The 22,268-nt window shown below is 43.3% G+C and overlaps 1 protein-coding gene across 1 annotated transcript in view; it reads left to right on the top strand.

Moving 5' to 3' along the window:
* Positions 1-22,268, top strand: part of lbr (lamin B receptor) — a 136,615-nt gene extending 114,347 nt beyond the window's left edge. The window contains exons 9-14 of the mRNA XM_080193081.1: positions 1,475-1,578; positions 7,381-7,506; positions 8,538-8,706; positions 9,960-10,040; positions 12,847-12,969; positions 20,298-22,268. Of these exons, the coding sequence (XP_080049207.1) occupies positions 1,475-1,578; positions 7,381-7,506; positions 8,538-8,706; positions 9,960-10,040; positions 12,847-12,969; positions 20,298-20,458 (764 nt within the window). The 3' untranslated portion in view covers positions 20,459-22,268. The remainder of the gene's footprint in view (positions 1-1,474; positions 1,579-7,380; positions 7,507-8,537; positions 8,707-9,959; positions 10,041-12,846; positions 12,970-20,297) is intronic.

Genomic DNA, 22,268 nt, shown 5'->3' with positions numbered 1-22,268 from the left:
CTTTGCATTGATAGCTGAGAGCACAGGTTAAGTACTCGTTTCAGAGCTGGAGTGTTTGTTTTAAGCATTTGTGTTTATTTGGGTCTCCACTGGGGGTTTTAGTGTATAGTTTTGACTAGGTTGATTGACAGTCATTTCCTAAATGGGAGGGGCTAAGCTTACAAGGAAGAAATAGATTTCAACTTCATTTTGACAAATATAGGAGTTGTTGTTTAGACTGCCAGAAGAAATTGCTTGCTCGCTCTCGCTCTCCCCTGCCCCCGGTATTAAGAAAGCTCTAGTACTGTTAACCTGAGACAAACAAGCCGGTGTTTTGCTAACTAATTTTAAAGGAAGGGTTTAAGTCCATAAGAGGACTGTTGCTTGAATTGAAATTTGCAGTGAGGTTAACGGTTAAGAGTTGCATCTCGTTTAAGTATTGTTCAGTTGTTTTAAAAGTTAAGCTAATTCATTTGTTGAAATTAAACTGTGTTGTAAATTTTATTTTGATAAAAGCTTCCCAATGTGTCAGTATAATCTCACCTGGAGTGAAACATCCTATCCTCATGTCAGTGCCAAAATAGAAAATTGTTGGGTTTGAGTCTGACTTCATAACATACCTCAGGTTTCTGATGTGGTATCCTAACAATAAGGTCTAGAGTTTATTGGCTTATGCCTTCTTTCTTTCTTTGACACATAGCAAGAGTACTAGTTCCTACTTGCCATGCTGTTTGGCTATTCTTCCCAAAGCTGCTTCGGTGTGCTCGATCCATAATTAGCCAACAATCCCATGTGAAAAGGCAAAGAGGTTCAGGGAAGGAATTCTAGAGCTTACTCCAAAGCTAAAATCTTTTGGTTATAATGGTTTCTGATCAGAACTCCAGCTTTCAAAACTACTTTATTTTTAGTCTGAATGTATTTAGTTTGTATGTTGCCCACCCAGGTGTCACTATTAGGTCAATACAGGACTTTGGAGATAAGTAGCTGGAAATGTTTTCATTATTTAACCTCAATGAAAATATAGTCTGGTAAGTTTTGTGTTCCACACCTTATTGACAATCCACAAGTGTTTAGTGAGACATAGTGTAATGGACACTGACATAATGCAAGATTGCCTGCTTCAGGACCATAGTGGGAGATGCTGGGTGCTAACCATCTGTAAACCCACCTTCCTTTCTTCCTTCCTTGCCCCTGAGTGTAGGAATGTACTGCAGGTTTTGCTCAATACTACATTACAGGGCAAGATTCCAGGTTGGTGCAGACTTGATGGACCAAATGGCCGCCTTCAGCACTGTAGGATTCTGTTTGATGCTTCCTCTTCTCCTGTAGCAGTGTACACATTCCATTACTCCCAATAATTAAATACTGTCCGATCCTAGCACAAAAGCCTGCAAGAGGTGGAACGTTCCCATTTTAATGCAGTGAACCCTTCAAATCTAGTTGCTATATATATATAAAACATTGCAATTTGTTTAATCACTACATTGGTTTGCAGGTAGTTTTGTTTATGACTTCTTTATTGGGCGAGAACTGAATCCTCGTATCAGAAACTTTGATCTGAAGTATTTCTGTGAGCTACGTCCAGGCTTGATGGGCTGGGTGAGTTTGAAGCATCTACTGACTAAAATTATAAACTACAGGGTAGCTTTTTTGAATACTAGCTATCATTTTTGGTTCTCTACTTCTTTCCAAGTTTCCTTCCGCTTAAACACATTCCCCCTGTCCTGTTGACCTTGAAGTTGAAAGGAAGCATGTATGAGCATGTGTTGAACAGGCCTGATCCTGATCAAAGTGCATTCAAGTCCTAATTGGCCAAGATTAGATGGTCTTATGACACCATTGACAACGCAGACTTCAATATCAGCACCTAGCGTGGATAGAGCTATGTAAACTGTTCTACCATTCCAACTCTTTCCAGTTCTCTGATTATATACACAGGTTTCATGTGTGGCATGTGTTAAAACTTATCCAAATTCTAAATATTGGTAAATGCTGCCTCGGCAAAGCAGCCAGCATTATTAAGGACCCCACACACCCCAGATAATCTCTCTTCTACCACCTTCCTTCAGGAAAAAGATACAAAAGTCTGAGATCATGTACCAACCGACGACTCAAGAACAGCTTCTCCCTTCCCTGCTGCTGTCAGACTTTTGAACGGACTTAACTTGCATTAAGTTGATCTTTCTCTACACCCTAGTTATGACTGTAACAGTACATTCTGCACTCCCTCCCTTCCTTCTCTATGAAGGTATGCTTTATCTGTATAGTGCGAAAGAATCAATACTTTTCACTATGTTAATACATGTGACAATAATAAATTAAAATGTCTTTTTCTGAACAAAAAGCAAATTGTAAATTTCTCCCTTTGATTTTGGTGCAACAAAGCACCTGTCAGCCTATGAAGATTAATCATTTGTTTAGCACCGGTAATCCACCCAATAGAAAGACAAGACAAAATACTCAATATTGCAGCTTGAGGTGAAGAAACGACTTGACCAGGTTGCAAAAAGCTGATTACTCCTGAACTGTTGGAGATTTTTAAAATGGTTCAGAAATCATTTGCTTGTTATACCACTCTCCATTCCCTATAGGTCAATTCATTAGTGGTTACCTACTATGGCCAGAGGTCACAGCTGGCCATCCGTATTCTGCCACCGTAAGAAGTGAATCCAGTGTGTTTTAATGCTTGATCTATTTTCCTTCAGGTAGGAGAGAAACTAAACTGAACCAGTCACATAAATACTGTGGCTACAAGAGCTGGGAACTTTGGAGGATGTAATTTGTTTCCTTACTCCCCAAAAGGCTGTCTACTCTCTGTTCACAATATACATTGATGATTTGGATGAAGGAATTGAATGCAATATCTCCAAATTTATAGACGACACTAAGCTGGGTGGCAGTGTATGTGCTGTGAGGACAATACCAAGAAGCTGCTGGGTGATTTGAACAGGATGACCTGTCTTGCCAAATACTTGGCAAAACACAATATAATGTGGATGAATGTGAGGTTATCCACTTTGGTGGCAAAAACAGGTAGGAAGATTATCTGAATGGTAGCAGTTTAGGAAAAGGGCAAGTGCAGCGTAACCTGGATGTCATGGTGGAACAGCGCTGATGGTTGGTATGCAGGTACAGCAGATGGTGAGGAAAGCTAATAAAATGCTGACCTTCATAGCGAGAGGATTTGCGTGTAGGAGTAGGGATGTCTTGCTGCAGCAGTTTTGGCTTCCTCGTCTGAGGAAGGACATTGTTGCCCAATAAAAAAAAATCACCAGACTGATTTCTGGAATTGCAGGACTGACACACTCAGTTAATGGTGGGGGATTGGAGAGAGTTACAGAACAAAGAGATCTAGGGGTACAGGTTCATAGCTCCTTGAAGGTGGAGTCATAGGTGGACAGAGTGGTGAAGAAGGCATTCGGCATCCTTGGTTTCATCAGTCAGAATATTTAATACAGGAGTTGGGACGTCTTGTTGAAGTTGTACAAGACATTGGTAAGGCCACACTTGGAATACTGTGTACACTTCTGGTCACCCTATTATAGAAAGAATATTATTAAACTAGAAAGAATGCAAAAAGGATTTACTCAGATGCTACTGGGACTTGATGGATTGAGTTTTATAAGGAGAGGCTGGATAATGAGGGCCATAGAAGAGGTGTGGTAGATAGTGAGGAAGGGTGTCATAGTTTACAGAGAGACTTGGACAAGTTGCAGAGCTGGGCCAAGAGGTGGCGGATGGAGTTTAATGTGGAAAAGTGTGAGGTAATTCACTTTGGCAGGAATAACGTGTAGAGTATAGGGCTAACGGTAGGACTCTGAATAGTGTGGATGAACAGAGGGATCTAGGTGTATGTGTACATAGATCCCTGAAAGTTGGGAATCAAGTAGATAAGGTTGTTAGGAAGGCATACGGTGTCTTGGTGTTTATTGGTAGGGGGATTGAATTTAGGAGCCGCAGTGTCATGTTGCAACTGTACAAAACTCTGGTGCGGCCGCACTTGGAGTATTGTGTGCAGTTCTGGTCCCCACATTATAGGAAGGATATGGAGGTTTTGGAGAGGGTGCAGAGGAGGTTTACCAGGATGTTGCCTGGTATGGAGGGGAGGTCCTATGAGGAGAGACTGAGGGATTTGAGGTTGTTTTCGTTAGAAAGAAGGCGGCTAAGAGGGGATCTTATTGAAACATATAAGATGATGAGGTTTAGATAGGGTGGACAGATGGAGAAAGCTAGCACGAGGGGGCATAGCTTTAAATTAAGGGGTGGTAGTTATAGGATGGATGTCAGAGGAAGGTTCTTTACCCAGAGGGTGGTGAGGGATTGGAATGCCCTGCCTGCTGCAGTTGTAAATGCGCCTAGTTTGGGGGCGTTTAAGAGATCCGTGGATAGGTTTATGGATGGAAAGGGATTGGTTTAGATTAGAGGGTCATTGCTTTTTAATTGGTTGGCGCAACATCATGGGCCGAAGGGCCTGTTCTGCGCTGTTATGTTCTATAAACTGGGACTTTTTTCTCTGGAGCATAGGAGGCTGAGGGGTGATCTTATAGAGGTCTATAAAATAATGAGGGGCATAGAAGAGGTAGATAGTCAGTATCTTTTCCTAAAGGTAGGGGAGCCTAAAACTAGAGGGCATAGGTTTATGGTGAGAGGGACAATTTTTTCACACGCAGAGTGGTGAGTGTCTGGAACTAGCTGCCAGAGGTAGTAGTAGAGGTGGGTACAATTTTGTCTTTTAAAAAGCATTTAGACAGTTACATGGTGAAACAGGTATAGAGAGATATGAGCCAAATGCGGTCAATTGGGATTAGCTTAAGGGTTTTAAAAAAAGGCAGCATGGACAAGTTGGACCAAAGGGCCTGTTTCCATGTTGTAAACCTCTGTGACTGTGTAAGAAGAGAGACTGAATCAACTGGGCTTGTACTCATTGGAATTTAGAAGAATGAGAGGAGATCTTATAGCAATATGTAAAATCCTGATGGGATTCTACAGACTAGGTATGGGGAGAATGGTGGATAAGTCCAGAAGTAGACGTCGCAGTCTAAGAATGAGGGGTAAGCCATTCAAGACTGAGATGAAGAAGAACTTCTTCACTCAGAGTTGTGAACCTGTACAATTCTCTATCGCAGAAAGCTGTTGGGGCCAGTTCGTTAGATATATTCAAGGTAGATAAATCCTCAGGGCCTGATGATGTGTATCCCAAGACATTGTGGGAGGCTAGGGAGAAAATTGCGGATCCCTCGGCAGAGATATATGAATCGTAGTTACAGATGAGGTGAAGATTGGAGGGTGGCAAATGTTGTGCCTATGTTTAAAAAGGGCTGTAGTGGGTACGTTGTTAGAAAATATTTTGGGAGACAGGGTCTACAGGCATTTAGAGATGCAAGGACTGATTAGGGACAGTCAGCATGGCTTTGTGAGTGGAAAATCATGTCTCAAGAATTTGAGTTTTTTTGAAGGGCTAACCAAGAAGGTAGATGAGGGTAGTGTAGTTGATGTTGTCTACGTGGACTTTAGCAAAGCCTTTGACAAGGCAGTCCGTGGTAGGTTGTTGCTACAATTAAATCTCTTGGGATCCAAGGTGAGGTAGCCAAATGGATTCAAAATTGGCTTGGTGACAGAAGGTGGTTGTAGAGGAATGTTTTTCAGACTGAAAGCCTGTGACCAGGGATACACTGTTATTTGTCATTTATATTAATGATTTGGATAATAATTTAGGAGGCATGGTTAGTACACTTGCAGATGACAGCAAGATTGGTGGCATAGTGGACAGTGAAAAATGTTATCTCGGATTACAACAGGATCTTGATCAATTGGGCCAGTGGGCTGACGAATGGCAGATGGAGTGTAATTTAGATAAATGTGAGGTGATGCATTCTGGTAGATTGAACCAGGGCAGGACTTGCTCGGTTAATGGTAGGGCGTTGGGGAGAGTTACAGAACAAAGAGATCAAGGGTATAGGTTCATGGCTCCTTGAAAGTGGAGTCATAGGCAGAGTGCTAAAGAAGGCATTCGGCATGCTTGGGTTCATTGATCAGAACATTGAATACAGGAGTTGGGATGTCTTGTTGAAGTTGTACAAGACATTGGTAAAGCCACACTTGGATTCCTGTGTGTAGTTATGGTCACCCTATTATAGAAAGGATATTATTAAACTAGAAAGAGTGCAGAAAAGATTTACTAGGACACTACCGGGACTTGGATGGTTTGAGTTATAAGGAGAGGCTGGATAGGCTCCGTGGAGCATAGGAGGCTTAGGGTTGATTTATATAGAGGTCTATAAAATAAAATAATGAAGGGCATAGATCAACTAGCTAGTCAATATCTTTTCCCAAAAGTAGGGGAATCTAAAACTAGAGGACATAGTTTTAAGGTGAGAGGGTCCAGAAGGTGGTGAGTGTCTGAAACAAGCAGATAGAGATAGTAATAGAAGCAGGTATAATTTTGTTTTTTAGAAAGCATTTAGACAGTTACATGGATAAGATGGGTATAGAGAGATATGGGCAAACACAGGCAATTGGGATTAGCTTCGTGGTTAAAAAAAAATGTGGCATGGACAAGTGGGGCCAAAGGGCCTGTTTCCATGCTGTAAACCTCTATGACTTTGAGAGAACTAGACGTGGTCCTTGCGGCTAAAGCAATCAAGGGGTATGGAGAGATAGCAGGAGTGGGATACTGAAAGTGCATGATCAGCCATAATCATATTGAATGGTGATGCAAGCTTGAAGGGCTGACTGGCCTACTTGTGCACTTATTTTCTATCTTCATAGCAGTAGTCAGGAATGTGATGGAATGCTCTCCAATGGTCTGGATGATGCAGCTCCAAGATTCAAGAAGCCCTATACCATTATGGAAAAAGCAGCTGGCTTGATTGGCACCCCATCCACCACTGGCAACATTAATTTCCTCCACCACCGAAGCATAATGCAGCAGTGTGTATCATCTACTGGTTACACTGCAACAGCTTGCCAAGGCTTCTTCGACAACCCCTACTTTCTCGAGGGATGAGGGCTATAGGTGTATGATCAGCAAATTTCCCAAAATCATACAGTAGCCTGACTTGGAAAAATATTGCCTTTCTTTCAGTGTCACGGGGTCAAAATCCAGAAATCCCATTCCTAACAGCACTGGGTGTACTTGCATCATATGGACTGCAGTAATTCAAGAACGTGGCTTATCACTATCTTGAGGACAATTAGGGATGTGTAATAAATCCTGGCCAAACCAGCAACACCCACTTCCTGTGAAAGAATTAAAAAATGTGCACTTTACAATTCTGATGTTAAAATTTAAGTCTCCTTAAGAAGTAAAAGGTTTGTTTGATAATTAAATGTTTGCGTAACTACTTTGTGATGGCAGTTCCCTTTAAATATTTTCCAGTGTCTTTTTTTTTAATCTTACAGGTTGTCATTAACTTGGGCCTGTTGTTTGCTGAAATGGAATTCCAGCACCGTGATGTGCCTTCATTGGCAATGATACTGGTGAACAGTTTTCAGCTTCTGTATGTGATCGATGCACTGTGGAACGAGGTATTTCCTACTGTGTTAATCAAATTATCAATTAACAGTTGATCAAATTGTTGATTTAGCAATGAACCTTTTGTAGGGTTAGCAAGCATCAATAGTCTCGGTGAATATCTGGGCTTGAGTTTTATTTTATTCATTTATGGGATGTGAACGTCACTGTCTGGGCCAGCATTTATTGCCCACTGCTAATTAACCTTGAACTGAGTAGCTTGCTAGGCCATTTCAGAGAGGATTTGAATCAACCATGTTGCTGTGGACCTGGAGTCGCATGCAGGCCAGACAAAGTCAGCCAGAGTTCTACTTCCTGGTCATTGTTCTAACTGTCTTAGTTGGAAGTTTGCATGTGCGGACACTGCTAGGACAGAATCATGCTCAGTTATGAAGCCTTTTCATTGTTGATGTTCACTATTGAACCATACATGAATACTGATTATAGGGCCAGGGCACCAGAAACTAACTGGCAGTCCTGTGTTATGGTTCCTTCCATAAGAAGTCAATTCAGAAGATGTGAACTGTTTGATAAAGTAAATGGCTTCATACAAAAGGTGAAGGAATAATGCAGATGAGCATTATGCATGCAAGGTGTTCCTCTGGCTGCTCAACTGGTTACAAATTAGAAGTTCCAATTTCATCCCCTGGTTGTTGCTGTTAGCTGGCCATAGCTGTGAGAAGAGGTGGGCTGCTATTCCCCTCAATATCCAGGGTTGGGGAGGGATAAATCATCCCATCCTGCCAGCTAACTCTTGACTGCTGTTTCTTGCACGTCAGGTGAAGGTAAGAGCCTGTTCGGCTGTAATGCTTTTTGTCATGGTAGTCTGCCAGCACTTGCAGTAAGTTCAAGCATGAATGGTTGTTGGGGTCTGGTATTTCTTTAACTACCTCAGCAAGGAACGAGTTGATTGGAGAATGTAGGTGATGAATGATGGGTATTGTTCACTTCTTCACTTGCTTCTCTACATATTGCAGTTTTGAACCTTCTCCAGAGCAGAGTTTCCAATTCTCACTTCTTTGCTCTTCTTGATGTTTCAATACAGGAGGCAATTCTGACCACCATGGATATTGTGCATGATGGATTTGGATACATGCTGGCATTTGGAGACCTGGTCTGGGTACCGTTCACATACAGTCTACAGGCCTACTACCTGGTTAATCACCCGAATGAACTGAGCTGGCCTGTAGCTCTGATGATCATTGCTCTCAACAGTAAGTGTATTTAGAGAACTTTCTTTCTAGTGACTGTGCAAAGTGCACTGCTACTTTCTCCAACTCAGAATAGAATCATACAGTGCCCATCAGGTTTGCACTTAAACGTGAGAAATACCTGACCTCCCATTTAATCCCATTTACCAGCACTTGGCCCATATTCATGAACATCTATGATGTGCTGAGTGCTCATTGATGTACTTTTTAAAGGATGTGAGATAACCCGCCTCTATCACCCTCCCAGACTGTCATCACCCTCTGGATAAAAAAAGCTTTTCCTCACAACCCCCTAACCTCCTGTCCCTCACTTGAACCTATGCCCCCTCGTGACTGACCCTTCAACTAAGGGAACAGCTGCTTCCTTTCCAACTACGTTCCACATAATTTTGTAGACCTTGATCAGATCACCCCTCAGTCTTCTCTGCTCCAACAAAAATGACCCAAGCCTATCTAATCTTTCTTTCTTAACTTAAATGTTCCATCCCAGGCAGCCTCCTGGTGAATCTCCTCTGCTCCTCCAATGCAATCACATCCTTTTGATAATATGACAACCAGAACGGCACATAGTACTCCAGCTGTGGCCTCATCAAAATTCTAGACAACTCCAACATGACTTCCCTGCTTTTGTGATCTATGTCTTGATTGATAAAGGCAAATGTCCCATGTGCCTTTTTCACCACCCTACCAACATGCCCTTCCACCTTTCGAGATCTGTGGACAAACTCTCCTTTTGTTCCATGAAACTTCCTAGTATCCTACCATTCATCGAATACTTCCTTATCAAGTTAGTCCTCCTAAAGTGTATTACCTCACACTTCTCTTGGTTAAATTCCATCTGCCACTTATCTGCCTATTTGACCATTCCATCTATACCTTCTTGTAGCAGAAGGCACTCTGCCTCACTGTTAACCATCTGGCCAATCTTTGTGTCATTCGCAAACTTGCTATTCCTACCCCCACATAGTCATCAATGTCTTTTATATAAATGACAAATAATAGGGGACCCAGCCAGACCCCTTGGTACACCACTGGACACTGGCTTTCAGTCACTGAAGCAGCCTTCTGTCATCACCATTTGTCTCCTACAACTGACCCAATGTTGAATCTTCAAATTACTCTGTATCCCATGTGAATTTGCCTTCTTTCTAAGTCTCCCTTGTCAAAGGCTTTCTGAAATCCATACAAACTACATTGACTGCACTACCCTCATTTAGCAGACTTTCCATGATTCATGATGTTTGTTTATGTTGCAGCTGTTGGTTACATTATATTCCGAGGAGCCAACTCTCAAAAGAACGCTTTCAGAAGAAATCCTCAGGACCCCAAGCTGGCACGTAAGTACCAAGGTGCTCATTGGAATGCGGTGTGTGTATTTGAGGTAGCTGGGCTGATAATTCCTACAATACAGATTGTAGTAAATGAAATTAGTCATTATTTGTGAAAAAATTATTGTGCTCTTTCTCTCTCCCACCTTCCTGTGGGAAAAAGTCTGAGGTCGCGTATCAGCCGACTCAAGAACAGCTTCTTCCCTGCTGCCATCAGACTTTTGAGTGGACCTACCTTGCATTACATTGATCTTTCTCCAAACCTTGGCTATGATTGTAACACTACATTTTGTACCCTCTCCTTTCCTTCTCTATGAACAGTGTGTTTCGTGTCTATAACGCGCAAGGAACAATACTTTTCACCGTATGCTAATACATGTGACAATAATAAATCAAAATCAAATGTTTAATTTAAAAATCTCTCTGTACCAAATATGCAACACAGTCAATTACTAGGGGGCATAGACTTAAGGTGCGAGGGGCAAGATTTAAAGGAGACGTACGAGGAAAGTTTTTTTTTAACACGGAGGATGGTGGGTGCCTGGAACTCGTTGCTGGGGGAGATAGTGGAAGCGGATATGATAGTGAGTTTTAAAAGGCATCTGGACAAATACATGAAGAGGATGAGAATAGAGGGATATGGTCCCTGGAAGGGTAGGGGGGATTTTAGTTCAGTCGGGCAACATGGTCGGTGCAGGCTTGGAGGGCCAAAGGGCCTGTTCCTGTGCTGCAATTTTCTTTTCTTACTGAAGCATTGTTCAACTTTGATTATTTCTGTTTATAGAAATTAGGAGGTTTTAAGTTGTAAACTCAGTGACTTGTACAAAACTACTCATGGGAAATCTCGCACAGAAAAACTCTGGACTACAGTCAGCTCCAGGAGCTAGTTACATAACCACTTAAAGAACACAGAACGGTACAGCACAGTACAGGCCCTTCAGCCGTCGATGTTGTGCTGAGCTATGACCAAACTGAAGATCAAGCTATCCTACTCCCTGTCATTCTGGTGTGCTCCGTATGCATATCCAATAACCGCTTGAAAGTTCCGAAAGTGTCCGACTCCACTATCACAGCAGGCAGTGCATTCCACACCCCAACCACTCCGAGTAAAGAATCCACCTCGGACATCCCTCCTATATCTCCCACCATGAACCTTATAGTTATGCCCCCTAGTAACAGCTACATCCACCCAAGGAAATAGTCTCTGCACTAACACACTATAAGCCTTCTTCATGGCGCGAGCCACTTGAATGGCAACCTTCAGAAATCTGTGTATATGAACTCCAAGATCTCTCTGTTCCTCCACATTCCTCAGAACTCTGCCATTGACCCTGTAATCCACATTCAGGTTTGTCCTACCAAAATGAATCACCTTGCACTTATCAGGGTTAATCGCCATCTGCCACTTTTTGGCCCAGCTCTGCACCCTATCAATGTCTCTTTGCAGCCTACAAGAGCCCTCCACCTCATCCACTACTCCACCCAATCTTGGTGTTATCAGCAAATTTACTAACCCACCCTTCAACCCCCTCTTCCAAGTCATTGATAAAAATCACAAATAGCAGAGGACCCAGCACTGACCCCTGTGGTACACCGCTGGTAACTGGCCTCCAGTCTGAAAATTTTCCCTCCATCACCACCCTCTGTCTTCTATGAGACAGTCAGTTACTTGTCGAATTGGTCAAATTTCTTTCTATCCCACGCCTCCTTACTTTCTTCATGAGCCTACCATGGGGAATCTTGTCAAACGCCTTACTAAAATCCATGTATAGGACACCAACTGCTCTACCTTCATCTACACACTTAGTTACCTCCTCAAGAATTTAATCAAATTTGTGAGGCAGCACTTATCCCTCACGAAACCATGCTGACTATCCCAGATTAAACTACATCTCTCCAAATGGTTGTAAGTCCTATCTCTCAGAACCCTTTCCATTAACTTACCGACCACCGAAGTAAGACTAACTGGCCCATAATTACCAGGGTCATCCCTATTTCCTTTCTTGAAAAGAGGAACAACATTCACCACTCTCCAGTCCTCTGGCACATTCCCTGTGGACAGTGAGGACCCAAAGATCAAAGCTAAAGGCTCCGCAATCTCATCCCTTGCCTCCCAAAGTATCCCAGAATGTATCCCATCTGGCCCAGGGGACTTATCAACCCTCAGGTTTTTCAAAATTGCTAATACATCTTCCCTCAAACATCTACCACCTCCATCCTATCAGCCTATATCACAAATTCATCCTCAAAAACATGGCCCCTCTCCTTAGTGAACACTGAAGAAAAGTATTCATTCAACACCTCACTTATGAGGACATTGAGAAGATACCATCCCAGCACATGTATATCATGTAGTTGGCCTAGTTAGCAAGCAACAGGTAATTCCCAGGGCCTCCACTGCTGGCATCATTATCCAAGCAGCTGTTGCCCTGCCTAACAGATAGAAACATAAGGAGCAGGAGGAGGCCATTCGGTCCTTTTAGCCTGCTCCGCCATTCATTCCAATCATCCAACTCAATCGCCTAATCCTGCTTACTCCCCATCAACTTTGATCTCATTCATCCTGATCTTGTTTGCCCCAAGTGCTATATCTAGCCGCCTCTTGAATACATTCAATCACCTAACATCATCTTCAGGAAAGTACTTATACAATGAGAGCTATTAGTCTGAAGCTGCGTTTTTTTACTTTTCAGTCAGCTTTAAAAAATTGTATTGTACACTCTGAAAATTGTGTCATCGCACCTGTGGTATTACATACTCCCATGTATGGTCACAGATATGGGTCAAGTTACAAATGATACTTTTCTTTCTGTAGATTTAAAAACTATTCCTACAGCAACAGGGAAGAATTTGATTGTTTCTGGATGGTGGGGATTTGTCCGTCACCCGAACTACCTGGGTGACCTCATCATGGCTTTGGCTTGGTCACTACCCTGTGGTAAGTAGGAGATTGTCTCATCAGAGTCTTTGTTCAATCACATTGATCAACCTAAGGGAGAGCTTGATCAACTAATTGGCCTTTCTCTCACTAAGATTATTTGATCCCTGGTTAGGAATGGAATTGAAGATTTCAGGGTCAGTTAAGTAGAATTCCAGACATTTTATCAAACAGGTTGGTCCTTCAGGCACTGCATATATACCTTGCAGAGTAGCAGGAAAAAATAGTGATATTGACGTTCATTTATCCATTTGACAAGGAGATCACATTGGAGGATCTTTATCCAGAAGATTATTCAGTAGAAGAGAATCCTGATTCCAGAGGGACAGTGCAAACAGCCTTGCTGTCAAGTGGTGTACTGTGGACAAATGGATAAAATTCCCGATGGAGAATGAGAAGAGAAAGAAAGGAAGGGGGTTACATGAGGTCACCATTCTACTTGGATGGTACAGGGTGACAAAACCCTTATTATGGGTGGCATGGTAGCACAGTGGTTAGCACTGCTGCTTCACAGTTCTAGGGACTTGGGTTCGATTCCTGGCTTGGGTCACTGTGTGTGGAATTTGCACATTCTCCTTGTGTCTGCATGGGTTTCCTCCCACAGTCCAAAGATGTGCAGGTTAGGTTGATTGGCCATGCTAAAATTTGCTCCTTAGTGTCCTGAGATTTGTAGGCTAGAGGAATTAATAGGTAAATATGTAGGTATATGGGTGTAGAGCCTGAGTGGGATTGTGGTCAGTGCAGACTCAATGGACCGAATGGCCTCTTTCTGTACTGTAGGGTTTCTGTGCTTCTGCGACACAGAGTCCTGACAATTTGAAAATGGAGATTTGACTGACAGTGACTGCTATACTGCATTGTTGCTTTGTACCAAGTGAAGTTAGCTGCTGTTCAGTTAGCCTTTACATAAAGGGCCTCAGAAGGAAGATTATGATTTGCAATAATTTCAATCTTGTCACTTTATATCTGGGCATTTGTGAATGGATGATCTATAACTGGTATTGGGTCGAAGTCCTGAAACATTCTCCCTAACAGCATTGTGGGTGTACCTACAGTGCAGGGACTGCAGCAGTTCTATAAGACAGCTCACTACCAGTTTCTCAAGGGCAATTAAAGATGGGCAATAAATGCTGGCTGCAATGCCCTGATCCCATGAAAGAATAAAAAACTGATTCAGCATAAAAAATTTGGAAAATGAAGAGCAGGTTGACAACAGCTGCTAAACTGCCGTGATGTCTAAATCCTGTCATCTTTTGGGGAGGGGTGGTGCTAGGGAAACCTCTGATCATTACAATTGTTGGTTATTCATTTAAAGTCATACAGTGATTTTAATTGCTCTAGATGAGTTCAGTGCACACAGTAATACAGAGAAGTGTGAGGTAATTCACTTTGACAGGAATAACAGATGTGTCGAGTATAGGGATAATGGGAGGACTCTGAATAGTGTGGATGAACAGAGGGATCTAGGTGTATGTGTACATAGATCCCTGAAAGTTGGCAATCAAGTAGATAAGGTTGTTAAGAAGGCACACGGTGTCTTGGCGTTTATTGGTAGGGGGATTGAATTTAGGAGTCGCAGCGTCATGTTGCAACTGTACACAACTCTGGTGCGGCCGCACTTGGAGTATTGTGTGCAGTTCTGGTCCCCACATTATAGGAAGGATGTGGAGGTTTTGGAGAGGGTGCAGAGGAGGTTTACCAGGATGTTGCCTGGTATGGAGGGGAGGTCCTATGAGGAGAGACTGAGGGATTTGGGGTTGTTTTCGTTAGAAAGAAGGCGGCTAAGAGGGGATCTTATTGAAACATATAAGATGATTAGAGGTTTAGATAGGGTGGACAGTGATAGCCTTTTTCCTCGGATGGAGAAAGCTAGCACAAGGGGGCATGGCTTTAAATTAAGGGGGGGGTAGTTATAGGACGGATGTCAGGGGTAAGTTCTTTACCCAGAGGGTGGTGAGGGATTGGAATGCCCTGCCTTCTGCAGTAATAAATGCGCCTAGTTTGGGGGCATTTAAGAGATCCGTGGATAGGTTTATGGATGGAAAGGGATTGGTTTAGGTTAGAGGGTCATTGTTTTTTAACTGGTCGGCGCAACATCGTGGGCCAAAGGGCCTGTTCTGCACTGTAATGTTCTATGTTCTAAAGTAATGCCAAGAGTCTCCAAAATTGAAAGGTTTGGACTTTTATATGGAATATGATTGACATCTAAATAACCTGCATAAGAACATAAGAAATAGGAGCAGGAGTAGGCCATCTAGCCCCTCGAGCCTGCCCCGCCATTCAGTAAGATCATGGCTGATCTGAAGCGGATCAGTTCCACTTTCCTGCTTTCTCCCCATAACCCTTAATTCCCTTGTCTATCAGAAACCTATCTACCCGTGACTTAAATAGAGTCAGCGAGGTAGCCTCCACCACGTCAATGAACATAGAACATTACAGTGCAGAACAGGCCCTTCGGCCCACGATGTTGCGCCGACCAGTTACAAAACAATGACCCACTAACCTAAACCAATCCCTTCTCGTCCATAAACCTATCCACGGATCTCTTAAACGCCCCCAAACTAGGCGCATTTACAACTGCAGCAGGCAGGGCATTCCAATCCCTCACCACCCTCTGGGTAAAGAACCTACCCCTGACATCCGTCCTATAACTACCACCCCTTAATTTAAAGCCATGCCCCCTCGTGCTAGATTTCTCCATCAGAGGAAAAAGGCTATTACTATCCACCCTATCTAAACCTCTAATCATCTTATATGTTTCAATAAGATCCCCTCTTAGCCACCTTCTTTCCAGCGAAAACAACCCCAAATCCCTCAGCCTCTCCTCATAGGACCTCCCCTCCATACCAGGCAACATCCTGGTAAACCTCCTCTGCACCCTCTCCAAAGCCTCCACATCCTTCCTATAATGTGGGGACCAGAACTACACACAGTACTCCAAGTGCGACCGCACCAGAGTTGTGTACAGTTGCAACATGACGCTGCGACTCCTAAATTCAATCCCCCTACCAATAAACGCCAAGACACCGTATGCCTTCTTAACAACCTTATCTACTTGACTCCCAACTTTCAGGGATCTATGTACACATACACCTAGATCCCTCTGCTCATCCACACTATTCAAAGTCCTCCCGTTAGCCCTATACTCAACACATCTGTTATTCCTACCAAAGTGAATCACCTCACACTTCTCCGCATTAAACTCCATCCGCCACCTCTCGGCCCAGCTCTGCAACCTGTCTAAGTCTTCCTGCAAACTATGACGCCCTTCATCACTATCTACCACACCTCCAACTTTGGTGTCATCAGCAAACTTACTAATCCACCCAACTATACCCTCATCCAGATCATTAATAAAAATTACAAACAGCAGTGGCCCCAAAACAGATCCCTGAGGCACACCACTCGAAACCGAACTCCATGATGAATATTTACCATCAACCACCACCCTCTATCTCCTATCCGCTAGCCAATTCCTGATCCAATTCCCTAGATCACCCCCAATCCCATACATCTGCATTTTCTGCAGAAGCCTACCATGGTGAACCTTATCAAACGCCTTACTAAAATCCATATACACCACGTCCACTGCCTTACCCCCATCCACCTCTTTGGTCACTTTCTCAAAAAACTCAATAAGGTTAGTAAGGCACGACCTACCCGCCACAAAACCATGCTGACTATCTCCAATCAATTCTATACTCTCCAAATAACTATAAATCCTATCCCGAATAATTTTTTCTAAAACCTTGCCCACAACAGAAGTGAGACTCACCGGTCTGTAATTCCCGGGGAAGTCTCTGTTCCCCTTCTTAAACAATGGGACAACATTCGCTAACCTCCAATCTTCCGGTACTATACCGGAGGCCAACGACGACCTGAAAATCAGAGCCAGAGGCTCTGCAATCACTTCTCTTGCCTCCCAGAGAATCCTGGGGTAAATCCCATCCGGACCAGGGGACTTATCTATTTTCAGACCCTCCAGAATATCTAGCACATCCTCCTTATCAACTGCAACACTGTCAATTCTACTCCCCTTCAATCCAGTGTCCTCCTCAGCTATATCCATGTCCCCTTGCATGAACACTGAAGAGAAATATTGGTTCAGTTCCTCTCCAATCTCCTCTGGTTCCACACATAACTTCCCTCTGCTGTCTATAACTGGCCCTAATCTTGCCCTAACCAACCTTCTGTTCTTAACATACCTATAGAACGCCTTAGGATTCTCCTTAACCCTATCAGCCAAAGTCTTCTCATGTCCTCTTTTAGCCCTTCTTAGCTCACTCTTCAACTTCCTCCTAGCCAATCTAAAGTTTTCTAGTGCACTACCCGAGCCCTCATGTCTCATCCGAACATAAGCCTTCTTTTTCCTCTTAACCAACGAAAAAACTTTTTTGGTGCACCACGGTTCCCTAGCCCTACCAATTCCTCCTTGCCTGACAGGAACATACCTATCACGGACTCGCAGTAGCTGCTCCTTGAAAAAACTCCACATTTCAGACGTTCCCAGTCCCTGTAATCTCCTAGTCCAACCTATGCTTCCTAATTCTCTCCTAATAGCCTCATAATTACCCTTCCCCCAGCTAAAACTACTGACCCGAGGTTCATGCCTATCCCTTTCCATCACTAAGGTGAACGTAACCGAATTGTGGTCACTATCACCAAAATGCACACCAACTTCCAAGTCTAGCACCTGGTCTGGCTCATTTCCCAGCACCAAATCCAATATAGCCTCACCTCTAGTTGGCCTATCTACATACTGAGTCAAAAAACCTTCCTGCACGCTTTGTACAAAAACTGACCCCTCTAACGAGCTAGAGCTATAACAATTCCAATCAATATTAGTAAAGTTAAAATCCCCCATAACAATTACCCTATTACTTTCACTCCTAACCAGGATCGTCTCCGCAATCCTTTCCTCAACCTCTCTAGAACTTTTAGGAGGTCTATAAAAGACTCCCAACAGGGTGACCTCTCCTCTCCTATTTCTAATCTCTGCCCATACTACCTCAACAGACAAGTCCTCATCAAACTTCCTCTCTGACACTGTGATACAATCCCTGACCAATAAAGCTACCCCTCCCCCCCTCCTACCTCCTTCTCTACTCCGACTAAAACATTTGAACCCCGGGACCTGCAGCAACCATTCCTGCCCCTGCTCTATCCATGTCTCTGAAATGGCCACAACATCGAAGTCCCAGGTACTGATCCACGCTGCAAGTTCATCCACTTTATTGCGAATACTCCTCGCATTAAAGTATACACATTTCAAACCCTGCTCCACCCCACCCCTGCGATGCTGTGCATTGCAGTCCCCATCTATGCCCCCCTCACTTTCAACCCCTCTACTCAGGATCCCACCCCCACCTCTGAATCAGTTTAAACCTAACTGGATAGCCTTAGCAAATTTACCCCCCAGGATATTGGTCCCCCTCTGATTCAGGTGCAGACCATCCCTCATATAGAGGTCCCACCTTCCCCAGAATGAGCCCCAATTGCTCAAGTACCTGAACCCCTCCCTCCTGCACCAACCCCTCAGCCACGAGTTCAAACTTTCCCTCTCTCTATTCCTCTCTAAACTATCCCGTGACACAGGCAAGAGTCCGGAGATAACCACTCTATCAGACTTGGCCTTTAGCTTCCACCCCAACTCCATAAATCTCTGCTTAATATCCCCTTCCCTTAACCTCCCTATGTCATGTGTCCCCACATGAACTATAACTTGGGGTTGTTCTCCCTCTCCCCTAAGAGTCCTGAATACCCTTTCCGATACATCCCGGACCCCAGCCCCTGGTAGGCAACACACCAGCCCTGAGTCCCTACCTTTACTTCCAACTCTCTTATCTGTCCCTTTAGCTGTGGAGTCCCCAATCACGAGGCCCAATCTTTTACAGCCCCTAACCACCTGAGCTTTCACACTAGGCTCTCCCCCAGCAGCCTGCTCCCTTTGGCTATCCCCAGTTGATTCCAATGGGCAGAGAATTCCAGAGACTCACCACCCTTTGAGTGAAGAAGTTCCTCCTCAACTCTGATCTAAACTGCCCTCCCCCTTATCTTGAGGCTGTGCCCTCTAGTTTTGCTATCCTTTCTAAGCGGGAAGAATCTCTCTACCTCTACCCTATCTAGCCCCTTCATTTTGTTATATGTCTCTATAAGATCCCCCCCTCAGCCTTCTAAACTCCAATGAGTACAGACCCAGTCTATTCAATCTCTCCTTATAGGCTAGCCCCCTCTTCTCTGGCATCAGCCTAGTGAACCTTCTCTGCACTCCCTCCAAGGCCATTATATTCTTCCGCAAATGTGGTGACCAAAACTGCACACAGTATTCCTGCCTCACCAGTACCCTGTACAGTTGCAGCAAGACCTCCTACTTTTATATTCTATTCCCCTCGCTATAAAGGCCAACATCCCATTTGCCTTCTTGATCACCTGCTGTACCTGCAGACTGGGTTTTTGCGATTCGTGCACAAGGACCCCCAGGTCCCTCTGCACCATAGCATGCTGTAGCTTTTCACCCTTTAAATAATAATCCCTCCTACTATTATTTCTACCAGAGTGGATAACACCACATTTGCTAACATTATACTCCATCTGCCAGGTCCTCGCCCACTCACTCAGCCTATCCAGATCTCTTTGCAGACTTTCCACGCCTTCCACACAATTTGCTTTTCCACTCATCTTCGTGTCATCAGCAAATCTCGTTACCCTACGCTCAGCCCCCTCCTCCAGATCATGTATGTAAATGGTAAACAGTTGAGGCCCCAGCACCAATCCCTGCGGCACTCCACTAGTCACCAACTGCCAACCAGAATAGCACCCATTCATTACTATTATAAAGTTACTCGTTTATCAAGTGTGATGGGGAACTTTTGTCTGCTGAAGCTGTAACATCCTTTGTTTTATTCATTCATGTGAAGTGGGCATCACTGGCTGACCAGCATTTATTGTCTATCCCTAGTTTCTCTTGAACTGAGTGGTGTGCTGGACTATTTCAGAGGGCAGTTGAGAGTCAACCATATTGCTGTGGCTCTGGAGTCACATGTAGGCCAGACCACATCAGGATGGCAGGTTTCCTTCCCAAAAGGACATTTGTGAATCAGAAGTTTTTTCGACAATGGTTTGGTCATCAGTAGATTCTTAATTCCAAATATTACTATTGAATTCAAATTCCACCATCTGACAGGGTGGGATTCAAACCCATGGTCTCAGAACATTAGTTGAGTTTCTGGATTAATAATCTAGTGGTAATACCACCAGGCCACCACCTCCCCTAATTTTTGTAAAACTCTTGTTTTAAAAAAAACTGTCCTTTCTTGCTCTTTCTGCAGGATTCAATCATATCATTCCGTATTTCTACATAATATACTTCACTTGTCTTCTCATTCACCGCGAGGCTAGGGACGAGCATCTGTGCAGGAAGAAGTACGGTGTGGCTTGGAGCAAGTACTGCCAGCAGGTCCGCTACCGAATTTTTCCTTACATCTACTGAGCAAGTCTACTCCACCCATTCGATCTCACAGCCTCTGCAGTTACTTTCACTTGTGTTTTGAAGAAAATACGAGATGAAGTTTGTTGTATTAAAGCAAAAATCATGGGGCTTGCTTTTTTTTTTAAAAAGTGTAATTTTTCTCTTTGTACTCTGTCCCTACCTTTTAAAAAAGAAATAATTTCATTCAGTTTAAGATTAGCCAGAAAAAAGGAGGTAATCTTCCTTTGGGTATAAAGTCCAGGCAGATCTGTTTTTAAAACAGTTTTATTGTCAATTTGAAACGTATGGGTAATCATCCCCTGTAGTGCAGGTGTGCTTTTAAAATAAATGGGACAGGAGAGTCTGAGGGATAAGCTATTTTGTACTGGTGTTACTGTTTGACTCCTGCAAAGAATGTGAGCTATCAACATGGTTAATCATTTAGTGATTTGTATATTAGTCACTTCACAGAAGAATTCACTTATCTCAGGTATTCTTGAAATTGGAGCGGATTGTATTGTGAAACTTGTGTTTATCATGACCTATGCTTTTAAGATGGTCATAAAAACACATACATGAAAAATAGGAGTAAGCCATTTGGCTCTTCAAGCCTACTTCACCATACATTTTGATCATGGCTGATCATCAAATTCAATACCCCAATCCCCCCTTATAGCCCATATCCCTTAAACTGTTTAGACCCAAGAGCTATGTCCACTTTCTTCTTGAAATCACACAACATTTTGACCTCAATCACTTTCTGTGGTAGTGAATTCCGCACACACACCACTCTGGTGAAGAAATTTCTCCTCATCTCAGTTCTAAACTTGTATCCTCAAACTATGACCCAGGGTTCTGGACACTCCCACCATTGGGAACATTCTTTCTGAATCTACCCTGTCTAATCCTGTAACAGTTTTATGACTTTGAGATCTCCCCTCAGTCTTCTAAACTCCAGTGAACATAATCCCAAACGAGTAAGTATCTCTGCACTTGATAAGTCTGCCATCGCAGGAATCCGCCTGGTAAACCTTCGCTGCGCTCTGCTGTAAAAGCATCCTTCCTCAGATAAGGACACCAAACTACACAAAATACTCCAGGTTGGCTTCACCAATGCCTTTATATAATTGCAGTAAAACATCCCTATCCCTACACTCAAATCCTCTCGCTATGAAGACCAGCCTGCCATTTGCCTCCTACAATGATGTAATTGCGTGCTTACTTTCAGCGACAGATGCATGAGGACTCCAACGGCTCACCAGGTGTCCACTTCTGTCAACTTCTAATTTGCCGTTTTGTATTTCTACCAAAATGATTACCACTCATTTTTCCAAATTATACTGCATCTGCCATGCATATGCCCACTTACGCAGCCTGTCCAAATCATGCTGAAGCATCTCTGCATTCTCCTCACAGCAACTTCGTATCATCCAAAAATTTGAAAATATTTTGTTCCCTCATCCAGATCATTAATACATAATGTGAACAGTTGGGGTCCTGGCACAAATCCCTATGATACCTCACTCATCACTGCCTGCCAATTGGAAAAGACCCAGTTATTACATCTTTGTTTCCTCTCTTGAGATGGATAGAAATGGATATTTCTATTCATCTCGAGACATTACCCACAATCCTACAATGAAATTTCTTTACAGCATCTCTTGCATTTAAATATCAACTGCTTTAAAGAAAAAGGAATCTTCATTATTTTCTCATTATTTGTCTCTCCCTATATTTTAATCAAAGATAGGTCCTGCATGATGCATCTCTTCCTGCACATGATTATGGCAATGACTGTAAATACATTACCTCTCACTTATTTAAAAACAAA

This window comes from Carcharhinus amblyrhynchos, chromosome 7 (assembly GCF_965287045.1).
Source record: "Carcharhinus amblyrhynchos chromosome 7, sCarAmb.v2.hapA, whole genome shotgun sequence".
Taxonomy (NCBI): Eukaryota; Metazoa; Chordata; class Chondrichthyes; order Carcharhiniformes; family Carcharhinidae; genus Carcharhinus; species Carcharhinus amblyrhynchos.
Note: the sequence above shows the minus strand (reverse complement) of the source record. Positions and strands in the feature narration are given on the sequence as shown.